We start from the raw sequence: 20,715 nt of genomic DNA, 5'->3' as shown, positions 1-20,715 counted from the left end.
CAGCATGGAAGGCAGTGGATGTGTTTTGGTTGGTTTTTTTAAAAAAACAAAACGACAATTCAAAAGAAAGTAGCCTCTAGTTTCTAATGCTATTGATCTACTTGAGTTTATTATATAATTTATAGCTATGTTTTATGTTAAGATAATGGTTTTAAATATATACAGAATATGTTGACATTTTATTTTAAATGTATTTAGATAATATCTAAAGAAACAACATCATTTCATGGTAAAAAACCAGCTTATTATTATTTTTAAAAAAACTTGTAAAAATAATGTTCTGTGTAAAACATTTTGTACTATCTAAGAATAGGTATTTTGGGGCAGGGGGCTGTCAGTATTTTCCAGCTAATATTTACTGTATATATATATTTATTAGGGTTTTACTGTTAAGAGTCACAGTATGCACTGATTTGAGATGTTTATTCCTTTCGAGCCATCTGTGCTGTGATGCCTATTGCTTCTGTTGGCAGTACATCAGAAAGAAGGTAAATGTCAAGGTAGCAGAGGGGAGGAAAATGATGTTCCAAAACCAACAGTCCTGCTTCGGCCTGTAAGGAAGAATGTATGTAACAGAACTCAGGTTCAGAAATCTGATAATCGCTGTCCTTTCTTAACCTGTACGGCCTTTGTTTCCTGTGATAAGCAGCTCTTCTGTTTCACAGGGACGATTAATTGTATTTAGGGGAGTTAAATTTAATCATGATGACTACAGATTTTCTTGTTTTGGAAAATGTGGTAAGTGTGTGTGAGAACTGAAGATGACATAATTCACAGTTTACATTAGACTTTCTAACTTAAATTTTAAATACTCTTTTCTACCTCGCTGAAAGAACATACTTAAATTTGTGCTTTGGTCTCTGAGAACCAGCTTTTATTATTAGAGATAAAAGTATGAACATCATCAACGTGTGGTGTGTAAGTTTTTTTTGATCGGTGGTGGTTTAGGGCGAGAGTTCAATGGAGTTCAACAAAGAACTCCTTTTTAAATGAGTTCTGCAAAGCAAAGATGAGAACACTGAGTAAACCCGCTGATTTCTACTTTAAATGCAGTTCGTCGTGAGGTTTGCACAGAAGTTATAACTGACCTATATTTAACTTCATCACTTTCTCCCTTAAAATTTCATCTTGGAATGTCCTGCTTTGCTCAGTCAATAATATTTGTAAATGTACCGTTCTCTGATGCTAGAATTACAATGGAATGTTTGGACTAAAGTCATAATTGTGTATTTATCCTTTTGGGATGTCCTTAGAGAACCAGGCAGTGCCAAGAGCTTAAAAAGATTTTAAAAGATTACTTAAACCTTATTTCCATGCGGTGTGCTTCATGCATCTGGCTTAGAGGGAACATGCAGTACAAAGTCTAGAATTAGTTTTCATTTGCTTTGAATTCCTGTGCCCCATAAGCCTTATTGTTTGGCCCCAGCTTTGATTCATAAACACTGTATATGTGTGTTGTGATTTTTCTTCTCTTGCTTGAAACAGCAAAGGGTACATAGTCAGCAGTAAAAGTTTTTGTGGCCAAATTTCCTTAATTATTGGGCCTTTAAAAAAAAAAAAAAAAAAAGAAGATGAATCATCTGTTTGCCTGAGTCTACAGAGAAGGAGGCTAAGGCCAGCGTGCCCCAGGCTTATGGAAGTGTGTAGTAACGTTTTCAGTAATTGTGAAGTGCTGAGAGTGGTTTACGTCTTGTTGCAAAGATAAGTGTTCACGATAGCATAATGTCCTGGAATTTGGAGGGAAATGTGAAAGTTGTCGTATTTCACCCTCCTCAGGAGGATCAGTTGAGACCTCGTAGACTTAAGTTAATGAAGTGTAGTGGATCGTATTCACTGCTTGCAGCGTATTACCAGTTGGTAGCTTCATATATGAACCAGTGTGGGACGAAAACCAGGGATCAAGTGTCTTTAGAATGTAGACCTGGAAGAAAAGGTCAGTGTCCCTCTGGAGAGGGGAAATGCAGGAAGTACCGTTGCTTCAGGGACAAAAAGAGTCAGAGGAGAAAGAGAGTTTCTGTGAATGAAGGTGGACGAATGCTCAGATGTCTGAAGCTTTTTGGAGAGGTTCTCCTTTTTCTGTCCAGGCAGAATGGATAAGGCAAAGCGTTAAACAATGCATATTAATAAAGTTGAAAAACTTTTAGTACTTGAAATGACAGAACTAGTAATTAGTAGTGTGGAAGACCCGTACTTTGCATCATTTGGAGATGCCATGCTGACAAGCAAAATACCCGCATTCTTACATGCCCCTATTGTAGAGACTGGCTTCATTCAGTAACACTTTTGTGCCTTTTGGTTAGGAAGCAGGTAACTTATCTGAGCTGATACTGATGGGTTGTGTTGCAATTCTGTTTCTAGGAAAAGGATACCTGAAATGGGGAAAAATGCAGAGATAAAAACCCAAGTTACTAATTTCTTTTTTTCATCAGCAAATAGACAAAGAACTCATTATGAAAATTAGGATAGAGGAGGCAGAGGACTGGTTTTTAGAAATCCGTTGATTAGTTTCATGTTTGTTCCACAGATTGTTGTATTTAGTTATGTTGGCATTTACATGGTCTTAAGTCGGCTTTGAAGTTATCAGGTCACACTTTATTAACAAAAGCTAAGGAAGACAAGGGTGGATCGCACTTTTGTTGTCACCTTCGTTTATCTGGAGACTATTTTCTGCATGACCAGATTAACAACTCAATAAGCCACCATCGCTGCTCTTCCACAAGTCTTAATATCTAATATTGCACTTCTCAAAGGAGACATCTAGAAGCAAGACATTTGGGGGGAAAAAGGCAAGTCTGCTTTTGTGCTTTAACATGTTCAAATCTCCCTTCAAAGTTTAAGCTGGACTTAAACTGCTTACATTTCTGATGCTTACTCAAGTTTCTGATCCTGAAGTAACTTGCCACTGCTGAGTAACTTTTTCTTAATACAGTGATTGTAATCTACACAGACCAGGCACAAGGTGTTGTGCAGGTGGTTGGCTGGTTGGGACTTTTTTTATGTTTGAAATCTTTATTTTTCCTTTTATATAGGTAGATACAAGCCTGTTGCTGAAATAGGCTTCAGAAACCATTTCATGGAAAGTATTTCTGAGGTGCACAGAAAAGGATGGTTAAAAATTTCTGATACCCAGCAGTTATTTCACTCATCTGTATTGGGTAGTATGAGAGAAGACGTAGGTCTTGTTCAGATCATGACTCAGGATAATGCTGACACTACAATCTGAATTTTTATTGCAAATAAGAGTCTAACCTTCATAGCAGAAAATGGTGAGTTGGTCACTTGCCTAGCAGACCTTAATGTGACTTGTGAATGCCTGTGAAATGTCTCAGTTGTTTTATCTTCACTGGCGTTTTACTTCTAATTGGCAAACTTGATCCCATTACATTCTGTACCTCAGAGCTGGAAAAGTGCTGGGATGGTCCCCAGCTGGAAATTGTTCAGAAGGGACCTATTCACGTGTGTTCGTGGAGGTAGCCCGTTGGTTTAGGTGCAAATGGTACAGATGGCTATGCAAGTTTGGCTTCAGTCTTTGCTAAACGAGGCCAGAAAACAAACAGTACCCTTCCAGGGGGGAGGAGGAGGTGTGTCAAAAAGTAATTCAACATGAAGTTCATGTTTTGTAATTAATGTGTGTTGGGTTTAGATTTTTGTCACCTGAGTCAGGGCAAAGTGGAAACATTTCATGGTACATTTGGTACATTAGAATCCTTGAATTGTTCTATTTACAGCTATAATTCAGTGTTACTTTCTAAATAACACAAACAAAAATGTCCCCCTTTAACTTTGGGTTTACAGTTAATGGAGACTATGACTTTTAAACTGTGCACGTGATTTTTTTTTTTCTTTTTTCCTCCTTACTAAGAGGATAATTTACTGTTACATTAAAATTCTTTCTATACGCTAAAACAGAATTGTTACTATTACGCATCGGATTCTGCTGGCTGGTTGTCCGATCATGCACTAATGTAACTTTCAAAATGTGTTCTTGAAAACTCATTTTCAGGCCCTGACAGAATCCTTAATGAGGTTTGAATTTTTAAGGCCTATTGAGCCTTTAAATTTTTACAGCAACTACTCTAATCCTCCTAAAGGAAAATATTTGTCCAGAAAAAAAAATGTAAACATGGTTAATAGATAGCTTCAGGTTGGTTTGTATTTCTAGGCTAATTTAAAAAAAAAAAACCCAAACATCTACATTAAGCTCACAAAGAGGTCAGAAGTAATTCAGTCACTGATCACTATGCTCTGTTTAGTGTCCATATGATCAAGTCACAAGAAGGGTCATGGGATATAATTTTTGTTCATGTTAAGTCTACTTGTTTAGATAATTGGAGCCACTGCACTAGTTTGTCTTTGAGCTGGAAAGAAGTATCTAAAACTAGGACATGATGTCATTAGTAAAAAAGAAATGCAGCCTTGGAAAAAACGACAGAAAAAGGAGGGGAACTTCATCATTGCATCAAACACATATATTAATTGTTTGTCTTTTTATCTTTAGCGTATTAGAATTTCACACCAGGTTTTAGTTGTCTTCTGTTGCACACCTTAACCTCAGAGGTTTTTTTAACGTAACTAATACGGATGCAGAGGAGGTAGTACATGCAACCAGGCTAAGCTGAGCAATGGACAGGGCAGTGTCCATATGCAGTTCTTAAACAATGTCATACTTGTGGTGGAGGAGCTGTGACTAGGCGGGACAGCCGCCATTTCACCATTGCTGCAGCCGTCGAGTACCTCTGACATTCCTGTGGCACCTGGTACGTTCCCCAGCCCTAGTCGTAAGACACCGCAAAGCGTTAATCTTTTGGTGGTGGGGTGGGGGGCGGGGTGGTGTAGTTTATTCATCTATTGAAAGGAGAAGACTGTAAGAATGCTGGTGCTAGTTAAGGGATGTACAGAAGATGACTAATTACACGTAACCAAAAAATAGCTAGTTTTTGGAGGTTATTCCAGGAAAGTGCCTGCTAGGAGTCCTTTTCTATAATAATATCCTGAATATGAGGTAAGGTTTCAGGTTTTTTGTCCCTTTTCTTGCCTCCCTCCCTCCACCAAGCTTCTGGTTTATATCTGATTATGTCAAACTAAAGGTCAACAGATCACAATAGATCATTTTTATTTGGTGCTTTTTCATTGACTTGTACTCAGTAATGGTCAGGGTTCTCAGAACAAATCTTTGGACTTAGATGTCCTCTTTTATCTGTAAGTGTGTCTCAAGTCTTCCCCCATACTGTTAAAGGTAAGCGTAAGGAGTGCAAATGCTCCACACATACATTCAGGGTTCCCCTTAGACTTTTGTTTCACAGCATGTAGTACCTGTGGACACTTACTAACATAGCCATCTTTCCGTGGGTCACCCCTGTGCTGCAGAGAACATGGCGTGGCTCCCCCACCAACTCTTTTCACAACAGAGCCGTTTCCACATTGTGTTACTAAAAAGAATTTAATTAACTCTTGCAAATGTTTTAGTTTCATGACAGGCATATTTGCCTTGAAGCTTTTCACATATCTTTGCAGAAGAAAAGCTTTGTATCTAAATAACATTCTTGTGAGTTTTTGAAAGGTTACAGTTGGGTCACTGGCACTTCTTTTGGTACATCTTTCACAGACTTTATTTATTTTGGCTTGACCACTGCAGTTGGGCACCTACTTGGTTTTTGACTGTCACCTCAGGACTTAAGTTGCACCAATGGAAAGCACAGGTTAATGTACTTAAGAGCTTTCTTCATGGCAAAAAACCTGGAGTGACTGTGTATGTGTAACAACAGGAGTTGCATAAATCTGTATTTCACAACTAGAATCTAGGAATTTTCTTCAGTACATCTACATGAGAGAAACACCTTTTGTTCTTTTAATAACAGAAAAGATTTCTGTCTTGCAGTTTGCTGGGACCTTGTCAGATGGTTTGGGAAAGACAATGGATAACAGACATCAGACCGAACGAGAATACATTCGATACCATGCTGCAACTAGTGGCGAACATCTTGTAGCTGGAATCCATGGACTTGCACATGGTAACCCTTAGCTAATTTTAATTCATTTCTCTCTTAAAAGTAACAGTCAGATTGAAAAGAACAGATTATATTACTCTTGGGTGAGTATTTGAAGGCAGGGAAGTGGAGCTATCGTAGGCTTTGTATTTGAATTTGAATGCGTGCAGGTTGGGGTGGGGGGATTGATTGGTGTTTAAGTTGACAGAAACTACATTTAAGATCTTTTCACGTGTAACTGTAAGTGAAAGCTTTTTTGCAAATTAAAATGAAATTTCAAAGTTGATCCAAAACTTCAGTTTCTTTGCAGAGGCATAAAACACCCATGCAAACAGGTTTTTGAGGGCCAGATGTTAAAACAAAAATTAGTATGGCTGGATTGTAAGTTGCTTATGTTTGCTTTCAGTTCCATAAACCTGAATTTCCTCAGAATCAGTACATGAGTTTAAAGTAACATTTCACCAGTTGGGTTATTTTGTGGTTTTGTTTTGGGTTTTTTAAGTGTAGACTTAACTAGAAGAATTAAGTGTAGACCTAACTAAGAATTAAGTCTTAACTAAGAACTAGAGAAATGAATTTGTGTAAAAGGCAGTCTTAGTTTGGCCAGAATCTTATATCAATTTACTTCATGATTTATCTGTTGAAGAAAGTTAAATCAATACAAGCCAAGTTTAAGTCAAATATTTATATTTTGCATCATCTTGACTCGGTTTGTTTAAATGTCATTCCTTCGGTGCAACTGTTGCAGCCTGTGTAAAGAGAATCTGGCTTTCACTAAAACAGCAATCTTTTCTAGGCTGAGCAAAAGTCTTTGTGCCGGACTTTTGTCATAAAGAGACACTAGGTATTTCAATGGATCACGAGAGAGGTGTGCTGTGAATTCTGATATAAATTACACTGGCAGAAATGCAGGAAATCTGAAATACGTCAGTCTTTGCTGAAAAGTCAATTATAAAAGCACTTTATGGTGGTGTATTACCCAGTAATTAGCAGGACTGTTTTAGTCTTAATTCTCTGGAGTTTTTAAATGCTTCCCATTCAGGTTTTTTTCAAAAAAGCAATTAACTGTTAAATCCTGTTAAAGGAATTAACCATAAACTATTAGTTACCCAAGAGAAGTGATGTAAATACCTTGTGCTTCTCAAGTTTGGAAGTTCAGATGCTGCCTGGTCTGTACTTCAGTTACAGACCTCTGGCTGCTGAAAGCTGAAGAGCCAAAGGTGGTAAGTGTTTTTGAATGAGTGCTTAAGCCCGTTCACTAAAAACTGTGATGTTCTCAATTGTGGAGATGTGAAATCTGTAAAGCATGTTCTCAGATAATGTGAACTGTTCCCAGTCTTGAAGCCTCAGCAGGTTCGTGATTTCTTCAAAGCATTCAGATTCTCGGCAACAGAAATGCGCACAGAAATGTCTGTCGGCAGCGTCACAGTTAAAATCACACAATGCCAGTTTAAAATAATTGACTTTTCCCAATGGAGAAATGTACTTTTCTATTTTCTGTCTCAAAGTGTATAAGCTTTTGTGGTAATAGAATTTTGTCACATTGTAAGTAACCACTTCACCTCAGGAATAGATGAGGACTGTTTGTGTAATACAGATGGGAACTAAAATGGTATAGAAATATTTTAAAAACACACATATTTAATAATGAATAAAATTTTTTTCTGTGGGATATTACTGTCTGTGCGTATGTATGTGTATAGTAGATATACAAAGTTATTAGCTAATGTAATCAGTTTTGAAACAGTTTTTGTATTGCATTAAATGCACAGTACAGTTCTGTGAGGCTTGACTAAATCACTTAGGCGGACAGCATCAGTGGTGACAAGGTTCTGTAATTTTAGAGGCAGTGCTTCTGGCCTACTTTGCTGTTCTTGTCTTTGCTAGGCATCATTGGAGGACTGACAAGTGTAATAACTTCAACAGTTGAAGGTGTGAAAACTGAAGGAGGTGTCAGTGGTTTCATATCAGGCCTTGGGAAAGGGCTGGTTGGCACAGTAACCAAACCTGTGGCTGGAGCTCTGGATTTCGCATCGGAAACGGCACAGGCAGTGAGGGACACTGCAACTCTAAGTGGCCCCAGGTCAGTAAGCAGTTTATATTTCTGATCAATAATACTGTAAAAATGTGTATTAATACCTGCTGCAATTTCTGATCTGATTATCTTTCCTTACCCAAAGAACCAATAATTTAATCAAATTTACTATGAGCTATTGATAGTGATGTAGCCCATTTCATTCAATTTGCTTTTTCTTTAATAGATGGCATTTGTTGATACTATAATGAGTGAAATTTGCACGGAAAAGCTGCAACGTAAAATAGGAATTCTTAAGCTACAACATTAGGTAAAAGCAAAAATTTTAAAAGGCTATACATAATGAGATTAAACTTCTACCATAAATCCTTATGCATAGTTGAAATGGAAGAGTTCTTCTCCCTGCTTGACCTCCAGCTTCTGTTCAGCTGTGTAGAAAAACAATTCTTCAAAGGTTTGAAGAGTTCTGGCATCAATATAGCGTCATTATCTTCTAGTTTTCATTTTGTACACTCTCACTCACAGAAAGTGTGGATATATGCCCTTATGTCCACGTGCTTACCTGTGTGCCCATACAGACGTGGATGTTAAGTGTCAGCACCTCAGGACGGATGCTCTGGCTTCCTTCCTGTGCTCAGTTACCTAGGGAATGTGGTCTCTACAAAATAACAATGATTATGTTTAAAGTAAACGAACGTTCGTTAGCACTGACTGTGAATGTGGAAGAGGGAAAGGGCTAAGTTCTAAAAAGGCTGCTCTGAGAGAAGATTCTTTTTACTCTTGTGGCCAAGAGTTTACTTTATATGATAGTGCTATGCCCAGAAGTCCTGTTGTACGTATGTGAGATCCTGCGTGCTGAAGGAATGAAAGAAAATCCTAAGTAAATTTTATTGTCAGAAAGCTTAGAGAAAAATGTTTACAAAATGTTGAGTTTTCTGGTTGTTCTGTCTTCCCATTTGGCTTTTCCATTTCCTGTGTATTATGCCAGGCTTGGAATCCTGAAGTGTCTATCATCAGTGTTTCAGTAAAGAATAAGCTTGATGAAGTGTGAGTGAGGTGCAGGAAACTTTGAAGGATGAGCCTAGGTGTACTTTGTTGTGAAAATGGAAGTGTTTACATGTATATGTCTCACGGATTTGGTACTTAGCTTGATTTGTAAAACCAAGAGGTCAAGGATTACAATTTGGTAAGTACATCCGCATACACAAAACTACGTGAGAACTCTAAGTGCATCCCTGAGAAAACACATCTGCAGTTTTGCTTGTATGTATCTTAAATTTTGTGACTGTACAGATTGATTGATTTATTTAAAAGTGTGGACAAACACACCTGGCTATACTGTTAGTTGTCTTACTAGTTGAGCTGTGTTTTTATTATAGTTTGTTTCAAGATACACATATACTGAAGATTCACGTTTTGACATACTTCGATGAGATACAGCCTGTACACAGTAGCGATGATGTTATCAACAGCTGACAAACTAGACAGCAGCTGGGAAAGGGAGGGCCTCCAACCAGCCTTATCTCTAGCTTGTGTTTGCCTATGTGACGTATTTCCCCTTAACTTGTTAACTGTCAATTAAGAGATGAGGTTCAGACAGATGAGCTGAACCAGATTTTTGCTCCCACTAGATTCTGAAATACTGTTGTCGCAGACGAGCACTGTGAAACGATTTTAGTGTCTACACACACTCTGCAAAAAGTTTCTGACCCAGCAACCTTCTACAAGGCGAGGGGGGGGAATGTAATTAAGAAAGGTTTTTCTTTTCTTAACACTTCTGCAGTCTACAAAATCAGATCAAAACTCTTTTTAGATAAACAAATGTACTTGAGAATATGTAGATAATGTAGGAGGGGAAAAAAAGAGAAAAAACCACACCACCACCTATAAGCAGCCTTGCACTTTGTTTTGTTTGGTAAGGGGTTTTTTATGTGCTTATACAATGAAGCAACCAAATTGTTCTTTCGAGGGTATTAAAAAAAAAAACCAACAAAGGATTTGTACATTTTTTTAGACTGCTGTGTACCAATATCCCCCTGCCGCATTTGTTAACTGTTCAAATATGCGTGGTTTGGAATCGCAGTGTAAGAGTGTTCCAAACCCAAGTTGCTGGCTCCAGTTGAATATTCTGTTTAGGCATGCTGGGCCATCTAGACTCTTCCAAGTGCACAAAAACAGCTAACCCTGATGAATATAAGTTTATGGCAGTAACTGATCTCAAGTGTAGTTTTGAACAATTGAAGAATGTGAGTTAATAAGCATGGTAAGAGCCATCTTGACCTTATCTTGAGACTGACAGCGTACGTGCAAGTTTCCGGTACTGGTGCAAACTTGAATGAACCAGATAATTACAGCTGCATTTTAATAGCATGATACATAACTGTAAATTATAGGCCCCTTGCAATTCTCTAATTACATGGCTGAATTTTTAAAAAGCCCTGAATTTAAACTGCTTGACTTGGAAGTTTTGAGTGAGATGAAGAATTTTAACCAAGGTTGAAGGTTTTCCTAAAAGGCATGTTCTAATTCCAGCGAAGTTACTGAATAGAACACTGAGGGAAGACTGTAGCTTGTGTTAACTGTGATCATGCTACATGGACGTAAGTCCCATTTGGCTTCAAAACGTGTTGATCTGTACTGGGACTCGGGCAGCTCGCGCAAACCATGTGTTTGGAACATGGAGCCAAACTAACACGGCTGAGATGCAGACGATGGCTTTATAGCTTACAGTGGTAGTTTAAAAACTGATGTGTTTAAAGTACAAGAAAATATTTTTTAAATCTAACTTTAGGCTAGACTTTTTCAAGGCTAATCTTATAACTTATTATGTAATTATATAATTTATTATGCTTGTTATTTATGAATAAATCTGCCGTAATACTTTCAAATTTTAATGCAGAGGAGGGCATAAAATAGTTGTTGACAATGCAGCATACATGTAATTTACAAACAGTTTATGCCTGTGACTTGATACCTTTTTTTTGAGTGGTTTTTATGTGTTCCAAGTACTCTCGTGTCACATACAAGAGTTCTGATTATTTCCATATTTGTCATACACTGCCAAAAGTCTTAAAGACCAGTTCAAAACAGGAAAGCTGTTATGTCTCTAGATATGCTTGGAAAGCTCTCTCCTAGAAACGTGTTTTAAGTCCTAGTGCAGCACAAGTAAAGAACATTTATATTTAGATGTGTGTCTAACTTAACAAGTAGTGCAGGAAACTGCCATTAGGGCTTTCTTTTCTCTCAGGCTTCTGCCAGGTCACTGCAAGTTTAAGATTATTCTTGAACTGTTGCTGCAAGGGTTTGCGTTCTTTTCTGATAGTCACAATGTGAAACTTGGAAGTAAGGAGATAACTTCATGACCTACCCAATTCTAATGAATTCTGTCAGTGAACTAGTATTAGTATTAGTAAAGAATAGTTTGAGAATGACAAGCCATTACCGGTCACAGAAAATTCTTATGTAAATATTTGATTCTTTTAAATATACTTCACCTGGAAAGAAGCAGCCTGCGCTAGTTGTTCTTTTGTTCACCACTTTCATGCCATCACTTGGAAATGTGCAGTGAGGTTGCAAAGTCTGAGACAATGTCAACAGCAGGTGATGTACATTTTTTTTTTTGGTGCACCCATTTGTCTGTTAGCTATGATTTCGATTGCAAGGTCAAAACCAGTAGAGTTGAGAGCATGAGTATCAGTAACACTGAGAAGAAGAAGTAGAAAATATGCACCTAATTGTATGGAACGCCAGCTCAGTGAATACACTGTAAAGAGTGTGTTCTCGAGTTTTACAGATAAGTATTGCTTGTTGCTTGAACCTTAAAACTTCTGTATGTGTCCCATATTCTGTCCTGACCTTGGGCTTGATCTAGAGCTGACTTTTCAAGAGTCATGCCATTCGTGTATGGGCCATGTCTCTGGTGAAGAAGACATTCTTCTTCTCCTGGTAAGCCCTTCCTAAGATTTTCCTAGAAGTCAGAGAGAATTTATCAGCTAGTATTCATTCTGTTGTGTAAATCTGGAAATGTTGCATACCAGGACAGTTTAGCCAACTCCTCGGTCTAATCTGTGAGTGACTTGGGTGGTGTGATTTCCTTCATATCCTCTTTCCTCTTTTTTTCCCAGTGGGATAACAGGTCTTCACAATAATCTGTTTTCTTTTCAGCAAGTTTGTCTGTTCTGCTCCTGTGGCACCCTGTTAAATGGCTGTAGACATCGGCTTTTCCTCAGTGTTAGCCCTACCTCCCATCTTCAGTCACTGTTGAACTTGATTTTATGGGTTTACATTCTTCTGTCATTAGTCTATCCAGATTCTTTCATTGCTATTGTTGAACTACTTTGAAATTCCCCCCGGTCTGTAAGTTCCCATCAGTATTGTGTGAAAAGGGACCGTCGTATCCCTGCTCTGTGACAAGCTGTACTCTGCAAGTCATCCAAAATTGTGTTGGCTGGTTTTACTGCCATATCACATTGCAAATTGATATCCAGTTTTCGGCTTGCTATTTTCCTCCCAAGAGTTTTTTTTTAATGTTTTGTTTTATTTTACTGCTTTGCAAATATCTCCTTGTCATTTAATATTTGTGTTCTGGATTATTTTTCCCCAGATGAACCAGGTTGCAGTTTTGTAGGTTGAATCCCATTTCATTTCCTGCCATATTTCTGACCTCTTCAGGTTCTTTAGTACTTCAGTGTCCTCACTGGAGTTTTAAACGCCTCCTAGTTTGTCCTCTCCAAATATAATTTTACTTGCTGCTTTTACTAGATCCTTGAAGTTAAGCAGCCTGGTTTTGTGCCCACACATTTTGCAGCACCTCAGCAGACACTTCTCCCTGCTTTAATCGTTTTCTGTTACCACTCTCACCTGCTCAGAATTCTTCTGTTAGGTTTTAATTTATCCCTGGTAACCTTCTGTAGTTCTGTTGGAGATCCTGCTCTGTTCTTCAGATGTCTGTTCCTGCTTGTTGTGTAAGTGAATGTAGATTTTCTTAGGGGGGAACTAGTTCCTCAAACTGCAACCCTGTACCTCTTCAGTATGGATAACTTCATCTCAAAACCTTAATTTTTTTCTGAAAAAGCCCCCCAGATATTTTAGTTTCTTAACTAGAAAGAGACAATAATCCACTCTCTAAGACCTAAAATGATTTCTTAATAAATGAAGCCACCCTTAATAATGAACAGAAAACGGTTCTCTATTCCTTTTGCCTATTCAAAGAGTGCTTCTTACTGCCATGAGACACTTCTGGCCCGTAGTTGTGGCTATGGTTTTCTTTTCTACAGCTTTCTGTAAGAATGATTTGGTTTTTTCTTGCTTTTACTCAGAATTATTTTCCACAGGAATGACTCAGATTAGAAGGAAGTGCAGTTGTTCCTGGACTACATAGAAATAAGTCTCACATGCTGTACATAAGAAACTAATAGGGCTTTTTTTCAGAAAAGCCTCAAGTAATGATTATATTTGGGAGTGGAATCCTGTCAAGATTGCTTTGCGTATTCGCTCCACCCGCCTACTTCCCCTTAGGGCTCTACAGAAGGAATTAAAGCAGTTGAGGCACGTGGTTACTCTTCTGGAGTGCCTAAACTCATGGCAATCGAGGATGGAGTGCACTGCTGTCCCACATTTCCCTGCACTTCTGAGTCTCTATATACTCATACAGTGACTAATCCTAAAGAAGTCAGTCTTTAGTTAGGAAGGAAAGGAAAATATAATTTTCAAAGTGATAATGACTTTAGAAATAAAGGATGGGACAAGTTAAGCCCAAAAACTTCTGTGTGTGAGAAAGAAATACAAGGGGGGCAGTTGTGGGGGTTTTTTTCGCACCCTGCTCCAGGACTGTGACCGACTGGGCATCTCACCGTTTTTTCCCTCTGCCTTCCCCCTCTAGGACAAAGAGCTGAAGGACAATTACTTGGGAGCACAGCCTCTGTTCTTCATAGTAAAGCAGAATTTGCTATGCATGATTGAAGAAAATAACTCTGATGCATGTAGTTTTCTTTTTTTTTTTTTTTCAATCCACAGGATGTAGGAAAAGAAAGATGAACCCTTGAAACATTTAGTTTGCTTAATCATGTTTTTATTGCAGAGTCTATAATTCTAGAGCCACACATATAAAAATGTCACAATTTCCAGAATAATCATTTAGGAGCCCTCTGCCTTCCCCCTCTAGGACAAAGAGCTGAAGGACAATTACTTGGGAGCACAGCCTCTGTTCTTCATAGTAAAGCAGAATTTGCTATGCATGATTGAAGAAAATAATACATTGCTCATTTAGGAGGAAGCACTGTTAGCTGCTTAGCACCCAACAGAAGTTCGGATGATTTGGAGAATCCAAACTCTGCTCTAACATATCCCTCTCCCTTTCCTTTTTAGAGGGCTGAATGGACATCAGTTGGTACCTGCTGTAAAACCAAACTGCAATGCCTTTTTAAGCGTTACTGCAAATACCTTGCTTTACATCATACAGGTCTTATGTTTTAAATATATGACATCTGATTGGCCTCTGGAGCTTTGAGTGGCAGGGTCTGAGATAGGAAAACCTGGAAACAATCACCTTACCTATTTGTCAAAAGACACTTTTGCAAGCCCAAGGGTTAAAGCTGCTGAGGCTGTTCATTAACAGCTCCCCTTTGCATTTTACTTCTGGGGTTTTATGCACCCTACATACTAGCAAAGAAGTTCGAGATGGCTTAAACTCCGATAGGGAGTGCTAAACCTGTAGTTAAAGCTTGTGTAACTTCTTTAAAGCCTTTCTGCTTTGCTATGACAGAATGTGTTCCTACTGTTAAAACTCAACAAAAGCCTGGTTTAAGAAAACTCCGGTCACTGGGTTCAGCATTGGTAACATGTCTGTTAACATTAAAAAGGGAGACTTCATGAGGGACTGAACTGTCATTCTAAATACCAGCATCTACTCTGTAAGAAAGATTTTCCACTAAAACATCAGTGTTTAACCTTACATTTGAGGGCAGAAAGCTACCCGGGATGCATTCAGACTGTTGGTTAAGGGACGAAAGGGACAGAGGCAGTGGAAGGGAATACTGTGAGGGGAGGGCAGAGGAGTGAAAAAGGAAACGTTGAAGTGAATAATGCTGAGTAGTTAGCCGAGCATAAAATGTGAAATTATAGGTATTTCTAGATGTCCATGCATTATTAGCAACAAGTAATTTAAAAAATATGAATGAATACAGGGTTCTTACTGTGATAGTCTCTGCAGAACCAAAATATTTACTAGCGCCTTGGTAAGTTACAACTAGAGGCAAGTATGTTTGCATCACCAGTTAAAGGGTACCACATCCAGTGCAACTCGCAGAGCTTTTGCATTAAACAAAGGACTGCTGCTATGGCTGGGTTCAGAACAGAAACCGGATTAAGCTTGATTTTATTGTGTACAGTAACTGGTTTGGAAAAGGTGTGAGTTTGTGAGGAAAAGGCATGATGTTGTATTAGGCTAGCCTGGTACGAAAGGAGAGGTGGCTGAAAAAGGACATCATGGGTACCCCACTTGCTCACTTTCAAATGCAACGCTTCTGAAGGCGTGGGGAAGCTGCTGCTTCTTGGGACAGGCAGACATTTGCAACTGGTAACTAATGTTTTCCAGTTAGGTTACATCCAAGGCACTGACATGTAGGCCTGGCATAGTCCAGCAGAAATGTAAGCAGTTATGAACTTATTCTGAAAGGAGCTGATAAATCCTGTGTTTGGATTTACCACAGATTTATTCAATTACTTTACACTTTACATGACATTTAAAGAGGACTACCTTTGCTCCACAAAACGGAATTCTTATACTGTGTACTCACTTGACAGTATTTAGCTATTAACCTAAAAGGAATGTATCTAGAGAGGGAGAAAATTCTGTTTCCTTTGGAAATGCTTGTATTCCTAGAGCCTGCATATTTTGTCTAATTATCTTATATTTCAGCAACAGCCTTTGGACACCAAGGCCAAAAAGTAAAAGGAAAACACCTATGTTTTCCTGTTTTCTGGCATTCATGTTTCTTTTAGATCCGTCCTTACTCAGAGAGCACTCTGCTAAATGATGCTGCTGTTCTGGTGTATTCTATGTAACCGCTTTCTTGGGTCGAAACAATCAGAGAGAGCTGCAGATTTAACTACTCTGCAATGGCATCTCCTAGAATGGAATTGGAGAGACACCGAAAAAGAAAAAACTATATTCATGCATTAGTATCAGCAGAACAAACTAAAAAATCATCAAAGACCAGGCAATAAAGTATTCACAATTTCCATTCACAAATCTACTTGCTTAGAATTAGGTGGGTAAGTTGAAAGCGTATGTGCACCAGAAATGAACAAAAGCTTGATTCAAAACAGACGTGTCTGTTGGAATGTACCAGGACAAATCATCAGACTGCATTAAACCAGTCGGACTTGATCCCCAGAAAAGAAAAAAATTTAATACACATTCTGTGGGTTTTTATAATATCTTTTGGCCCTCTTACTAGTATTTTCAGTTCATAAAAATAGCAGGAAAGATGAAACTGGTGTAGTGCAATAGGAATATAGCATTTGTTTATTTACTTATTTCCAAAGTGCAGATGGCATGAACTGCTCGCCAGTGCGGTGGCTGAATGACCTCACGTTCTGGAACATCTGCTCCTGGTGCCAAAGGGGTGAAGTCTGGTACAGTAGGTCTAGGGCAGCTTTCTGGGAATAACTTGTACTAGTCTTAAGAGTGATGAAGGTAAGCCTAGATATTTTCTGTACTGAAGAACGAGTGAGTACATGGGTACCTTATATTACGTACACAGCCAGTAAGAGTCCTTGTGATTTTCTGTGTAGGTGTGATTCTCTGGTGTGTATTTGGAATACCATCTTTCAGGTTGCCTTTCCATTTGCTTTCACTCCAGATGATTTTTGCCTTGAGATCATGTTAAAGGGTTCTTAATTTTGTGACCTGTATTAAGCAGCAGCCTTTAATTACCACAGTAATAAAGCTTTCAGTAGTGTATCTGAGCATACTCAAAGGTGGACTTTTTCCATTCTGAGGCCAAATATAAAGATGTAGGAAATGCCCGTTATATATATATAAAATGAAAATCTTCTCTATGTACTGTATTTCCAGTAGTTTTGTGTCTTACTACAACTACTTGCTCTGTCCTCCTCCCAAGCATAAATACCGTGGCATCGGGCTCTCCGAGGTTACTCCACATGTTTAAAATGGTAGAAATATTAAACCATTTGGCTGGTCAGGTAGTACTGTTTGTATTGACAGGTTTTATTTTCAAATTAAAAGAACAGCATTGCTTTAAAACTAATACCACCTCTAAGCAGTATTTTAAGCCAGATCAGTCGAGGTTCATATTTACGTAGTAATTACAGGTTTACTTGAAAGCAAGGGACCTTGCGGCAAGGTATGTGCTAACGTACTGCTAGGCTGTTTACCTGTCACTAGACAGATTTTTATTTTTTTTTTCCTTTGTCATTAACGGTGAGGTTTTCTATTCAGTCCTAGTCCGGAGTCTGTAGATGGGAGCCCAGGGCCTGCTGGGATGGGGTTTTACACTTGTGCTGTCCTTTTGCCCTTCCACTGAACTCTTTTCATTTCAGTCATGAGCAAACAGTCAGTGCCTGAACTAACAACCCTGCAATCCTCCAAAGCACGCCTCGCTTACAGTACCAAACAAAGGGAGGCCCGCGTGGGCCGGCCCAAGCCAAGGAATGCAGCTTCGGGGTTCTGCTCCATAAATTTAACCAGCACGACAAAAAGGAGATAATATGAGCCTTCGTGATGATCTGAAAGGGGGAGGTTTGTGTCCCATTGATTGCGGTCTGGCCTATTGCCAGGCCCCAAGCCTGACCGACAGTTGAACCATATCGTTAAGGCGTGTAATACAGCTCAAGTCTTGTACAGCAGCCAATGAGTACATATCCAGAGGGCAAAAGTTTATAAAGAGTTGAGGCTGTCCTGTTTAACCCTCTCACACTGCATGTAATATATACCGCTGCCATTCAGAAATAGTCACATTGCTATTAAAAATGTAAACCCTCCACTTTCTTTACTTGGAAAAAATACATGTGTGTCTGATTTCTAATGTGCAGCAGATTTATAAAGTGATCTGAGAAAAATATGTAAAACTGATCTTTGTCTTTTTTTTTTTAAATGAAAAAATCCAACCCACTTTTTTTTCAGTACTACTTTATCCATAGTTACTTTTTTGTTCAGAGATGTCTTCTGGGTTGTTCTACAAACTCTTTCATACAGATGGAGCTATTTATTGCCTTGATGTCACCTCATTTAGCATGTGGCTGGTATTTTTATAGGTAATTTTTTCACCTAATGTTGCTGTTAACATGTGGAACGCTCTTTATCAGTTTTGTAAGTACAGCCAGTTGATTTGAATTGTTCTTGCAAGTGCTAACTTTAAAAATCAAAACAAACTTTCTCAGTAGCTTTTCATTAGGTGCAGTTTGTGCTAGAGGAGTGTGCTGTGCCCGTCGCAGCCCTAGTTGTACTAATGACAAGTATATAAAGGAGGGTCTGAAGAGAAAACGCATACAGTCATCATAGTTCATTTCGCATAGCTCTTCATGCACACCTAGCAGTCAATGTCCTGGTGCTGGGCAGGGGCCCCTGCTTTGCTTTCCCAAAGCAAAGGGTACGAGGACAATATGGAAACATTTCTGTTAGGCTCAAAGTACATTACACTCGAAGTGACGTGACCATGTTAGCATTTACAACAAAAGGGCATTGCTTGGCCAGCACTGATGGGTTTTGATGGGACCGTTATAAACGTGAGCACAGAACTAAGACTAGCGCTCCGTCTACTGCACTGCCCTGCCTGTCAGCAGACTGCATTCACAAGCTGTAAGAGCTCGCACTGTGCCCTGAGGCATAGGGATGTTATGGCCCTGGGCGCTTTTATCTTTGCTAAGGCACGTTCAGCTCATGTGTTTCAGATAGGTGTTTGCAAGAAACCCCTCCTAAGAACTCTATCTTTTACATTGAATCAGAAGGTGAATGGGAGCATTTTTCAACGCCTTTGTGAGACAGGAAACTTTTAAGGTGACAGCTCTAGCCATCACTCTGTGATCGATACTGGAAGAGCCTGGGAGAAACTGGAAACTGAGACGGCAGTGTTACATTTTGTTAACTTCTTAAGCTTGATGATATCGAAGTGCTTGAAAAAGTGTTTGTTCACTGCACAACTATCACAATCAGAGGTGGAGCAGGTGCCAAAGGTTGAACGCTGGCTGACACACGGAGTATGACTGGAGTTAAGCGCCGTGCAGTTGTCTAGTATGTAAGCGCATACACCTTGGGCAGATCTTGGGTTTGTAATACGGACGTCGTAAGGAAGTGCCATTTGAGTAAGGACATCTGCTGCTCTGCTGGATTTAAAGAAGTGAACCTTGATGTCTTAATTAAGCTCTTCTCACTTCTTTTTGAACTTGGAGCCTGAAGAGGTTGTATACAATCATTAACCCAAAAAATAGTTTTCAATATTGTTTTCATCTTGTATACAAAAGAAAAGGGAAGCGGGCAGAAGAGCTACATCTCCAGGAAGTTGGCAGGAACAGCCTACATGATAAACAGTTGCTTCTTCAGCATGCTGTAGTTCTCCTAAAAGTATATTGGGTCAGATAAAGGTCTTCAGCATCTGAGCTGGTAGATCCCTCAGAAGAGGAGGGATTTGACTGTAAGTGGGAGGTTTTAACCCTAGGCACCATTTATTTGCATGTTTCTGCCTGAAACTAGCATTTTGGGAACACATTTAACAAGCACAATGTATTCCATGCATTTGCTGGAATAAACGGTGCATATAAGCTTCCTCAGATATGCAGTCAGCAGGGAGCTGTCTGGCTCATGATTTTACACATTCTTGCATCTAACTGAGACATTCTAATACCAAATCCAACACTCGGACTGACTGCACTGCGTGTGCATTTTTAACACACCTTAAAAGCATCTGTGTCTGAAACGGTGAATGAATTCCATCACAGAGCTGTGCCAGATCTCTGGGTTCAGGCATCACATCTTCAAGAAACTACCTGCCTGTTGGGAACTGCACCCCCCAAAGTCCAGCACTGGGAAGGAGGCACCTGTACTTACCCTTTGAAATACAGCACGACCATCTGCCAGCAGAGTCTCAACAGAACATGCAATCTAGATTGCGATAGGTTTTTCTGGAATTAGGCCCCGGTCCTTTAATGTTCTCAGATGCAAGAACTAGCACACAGGAAAAAAAAAAAAAATGCTGTCTGTTCCCTTATGCTCAGTAAATTCAGGGGTCTGCTTATCACAAGGTTCAACACTTGAAACAAAGTTCAAAGTACCTACATCGGTGAGGAAAGAATCGTGGAAATAATGGATTTTTAGTATTTTGCAAAGGTGCAATATCAAACGCAGACCATACCAGAAACAGCAGACGTTTGTTTTCATTTGTTATCCTTATGCTCCTGTGGCATGACTGCATCATCTGTAGTTTGTTGCTGGGATGGCTGAACTTTTAGGTTAATTTTTAAGGTCTACATTGTTTAGCATTTAATTGATTCGGGCACTTCTGAGTATGCTTTACACGGTGTCCTCCCATTACATGTCTATGAGATAAGTACTGTCTTCGTTCTGCATTTGTGGAAATCACGTGCATGGGATGGTGATACTTACGGAAGGCTGCAAGTGCAATTCAGTACTGAACTCCAGCAACTGTAGCAAGTATTCTAGTTGTTGAGTATTTT

The 20,715-nt window shown here is 39.1% G+C and overlaps 1 protein-coding gene across 2 annotated transcripts in view; it reads left to right on the top strand.

The window, feature by feature from the left end:
- Window positions 1–20,715, top strand: part of VPS13D (vacuolar protein sorting 13 homolog D (S. cerevisiae)) — a 103,775-nt gene that overhangs the window by 71,831 nt on the left and 11,229 nt on the right. For both annotated transcript variants that reach the window (XM_009702077.1, XM_009702076.1), the window contains 2 exons: window positions 5,879–6,011; window positions 7,875–8,070. In XM_009702077.1, coding sequence (XP_009700379.1) covers window positions 5,879–6,011; window positions 7,875–8,070 — 329 coding nt within the window. The remainder of the gene's footprint in view (window positions 1–5,878; window positions 6,012–7,874; window positions 8,071–20,715) is intronic.

This window comes from Cariama cristata, unplaced genomic scaffold, assembly GCF_000690535.1.
Source record: "Cariama cristata isolate BGI_N322 unplaced genomic scaffold, ASM69053v1 scaffold15116, whole genome shotgun sequence".
NCBI lineage: Eukaryota > Metazoa > Chordata > Aves > Cariamiformes > Cariamidae > Cariama > Cariama cristata.
The sequence above is the reverse complement of the archived record's forward strand: the minus strand, read 5'-3'. Positions and strand labels throughout refer to the sequence as shown.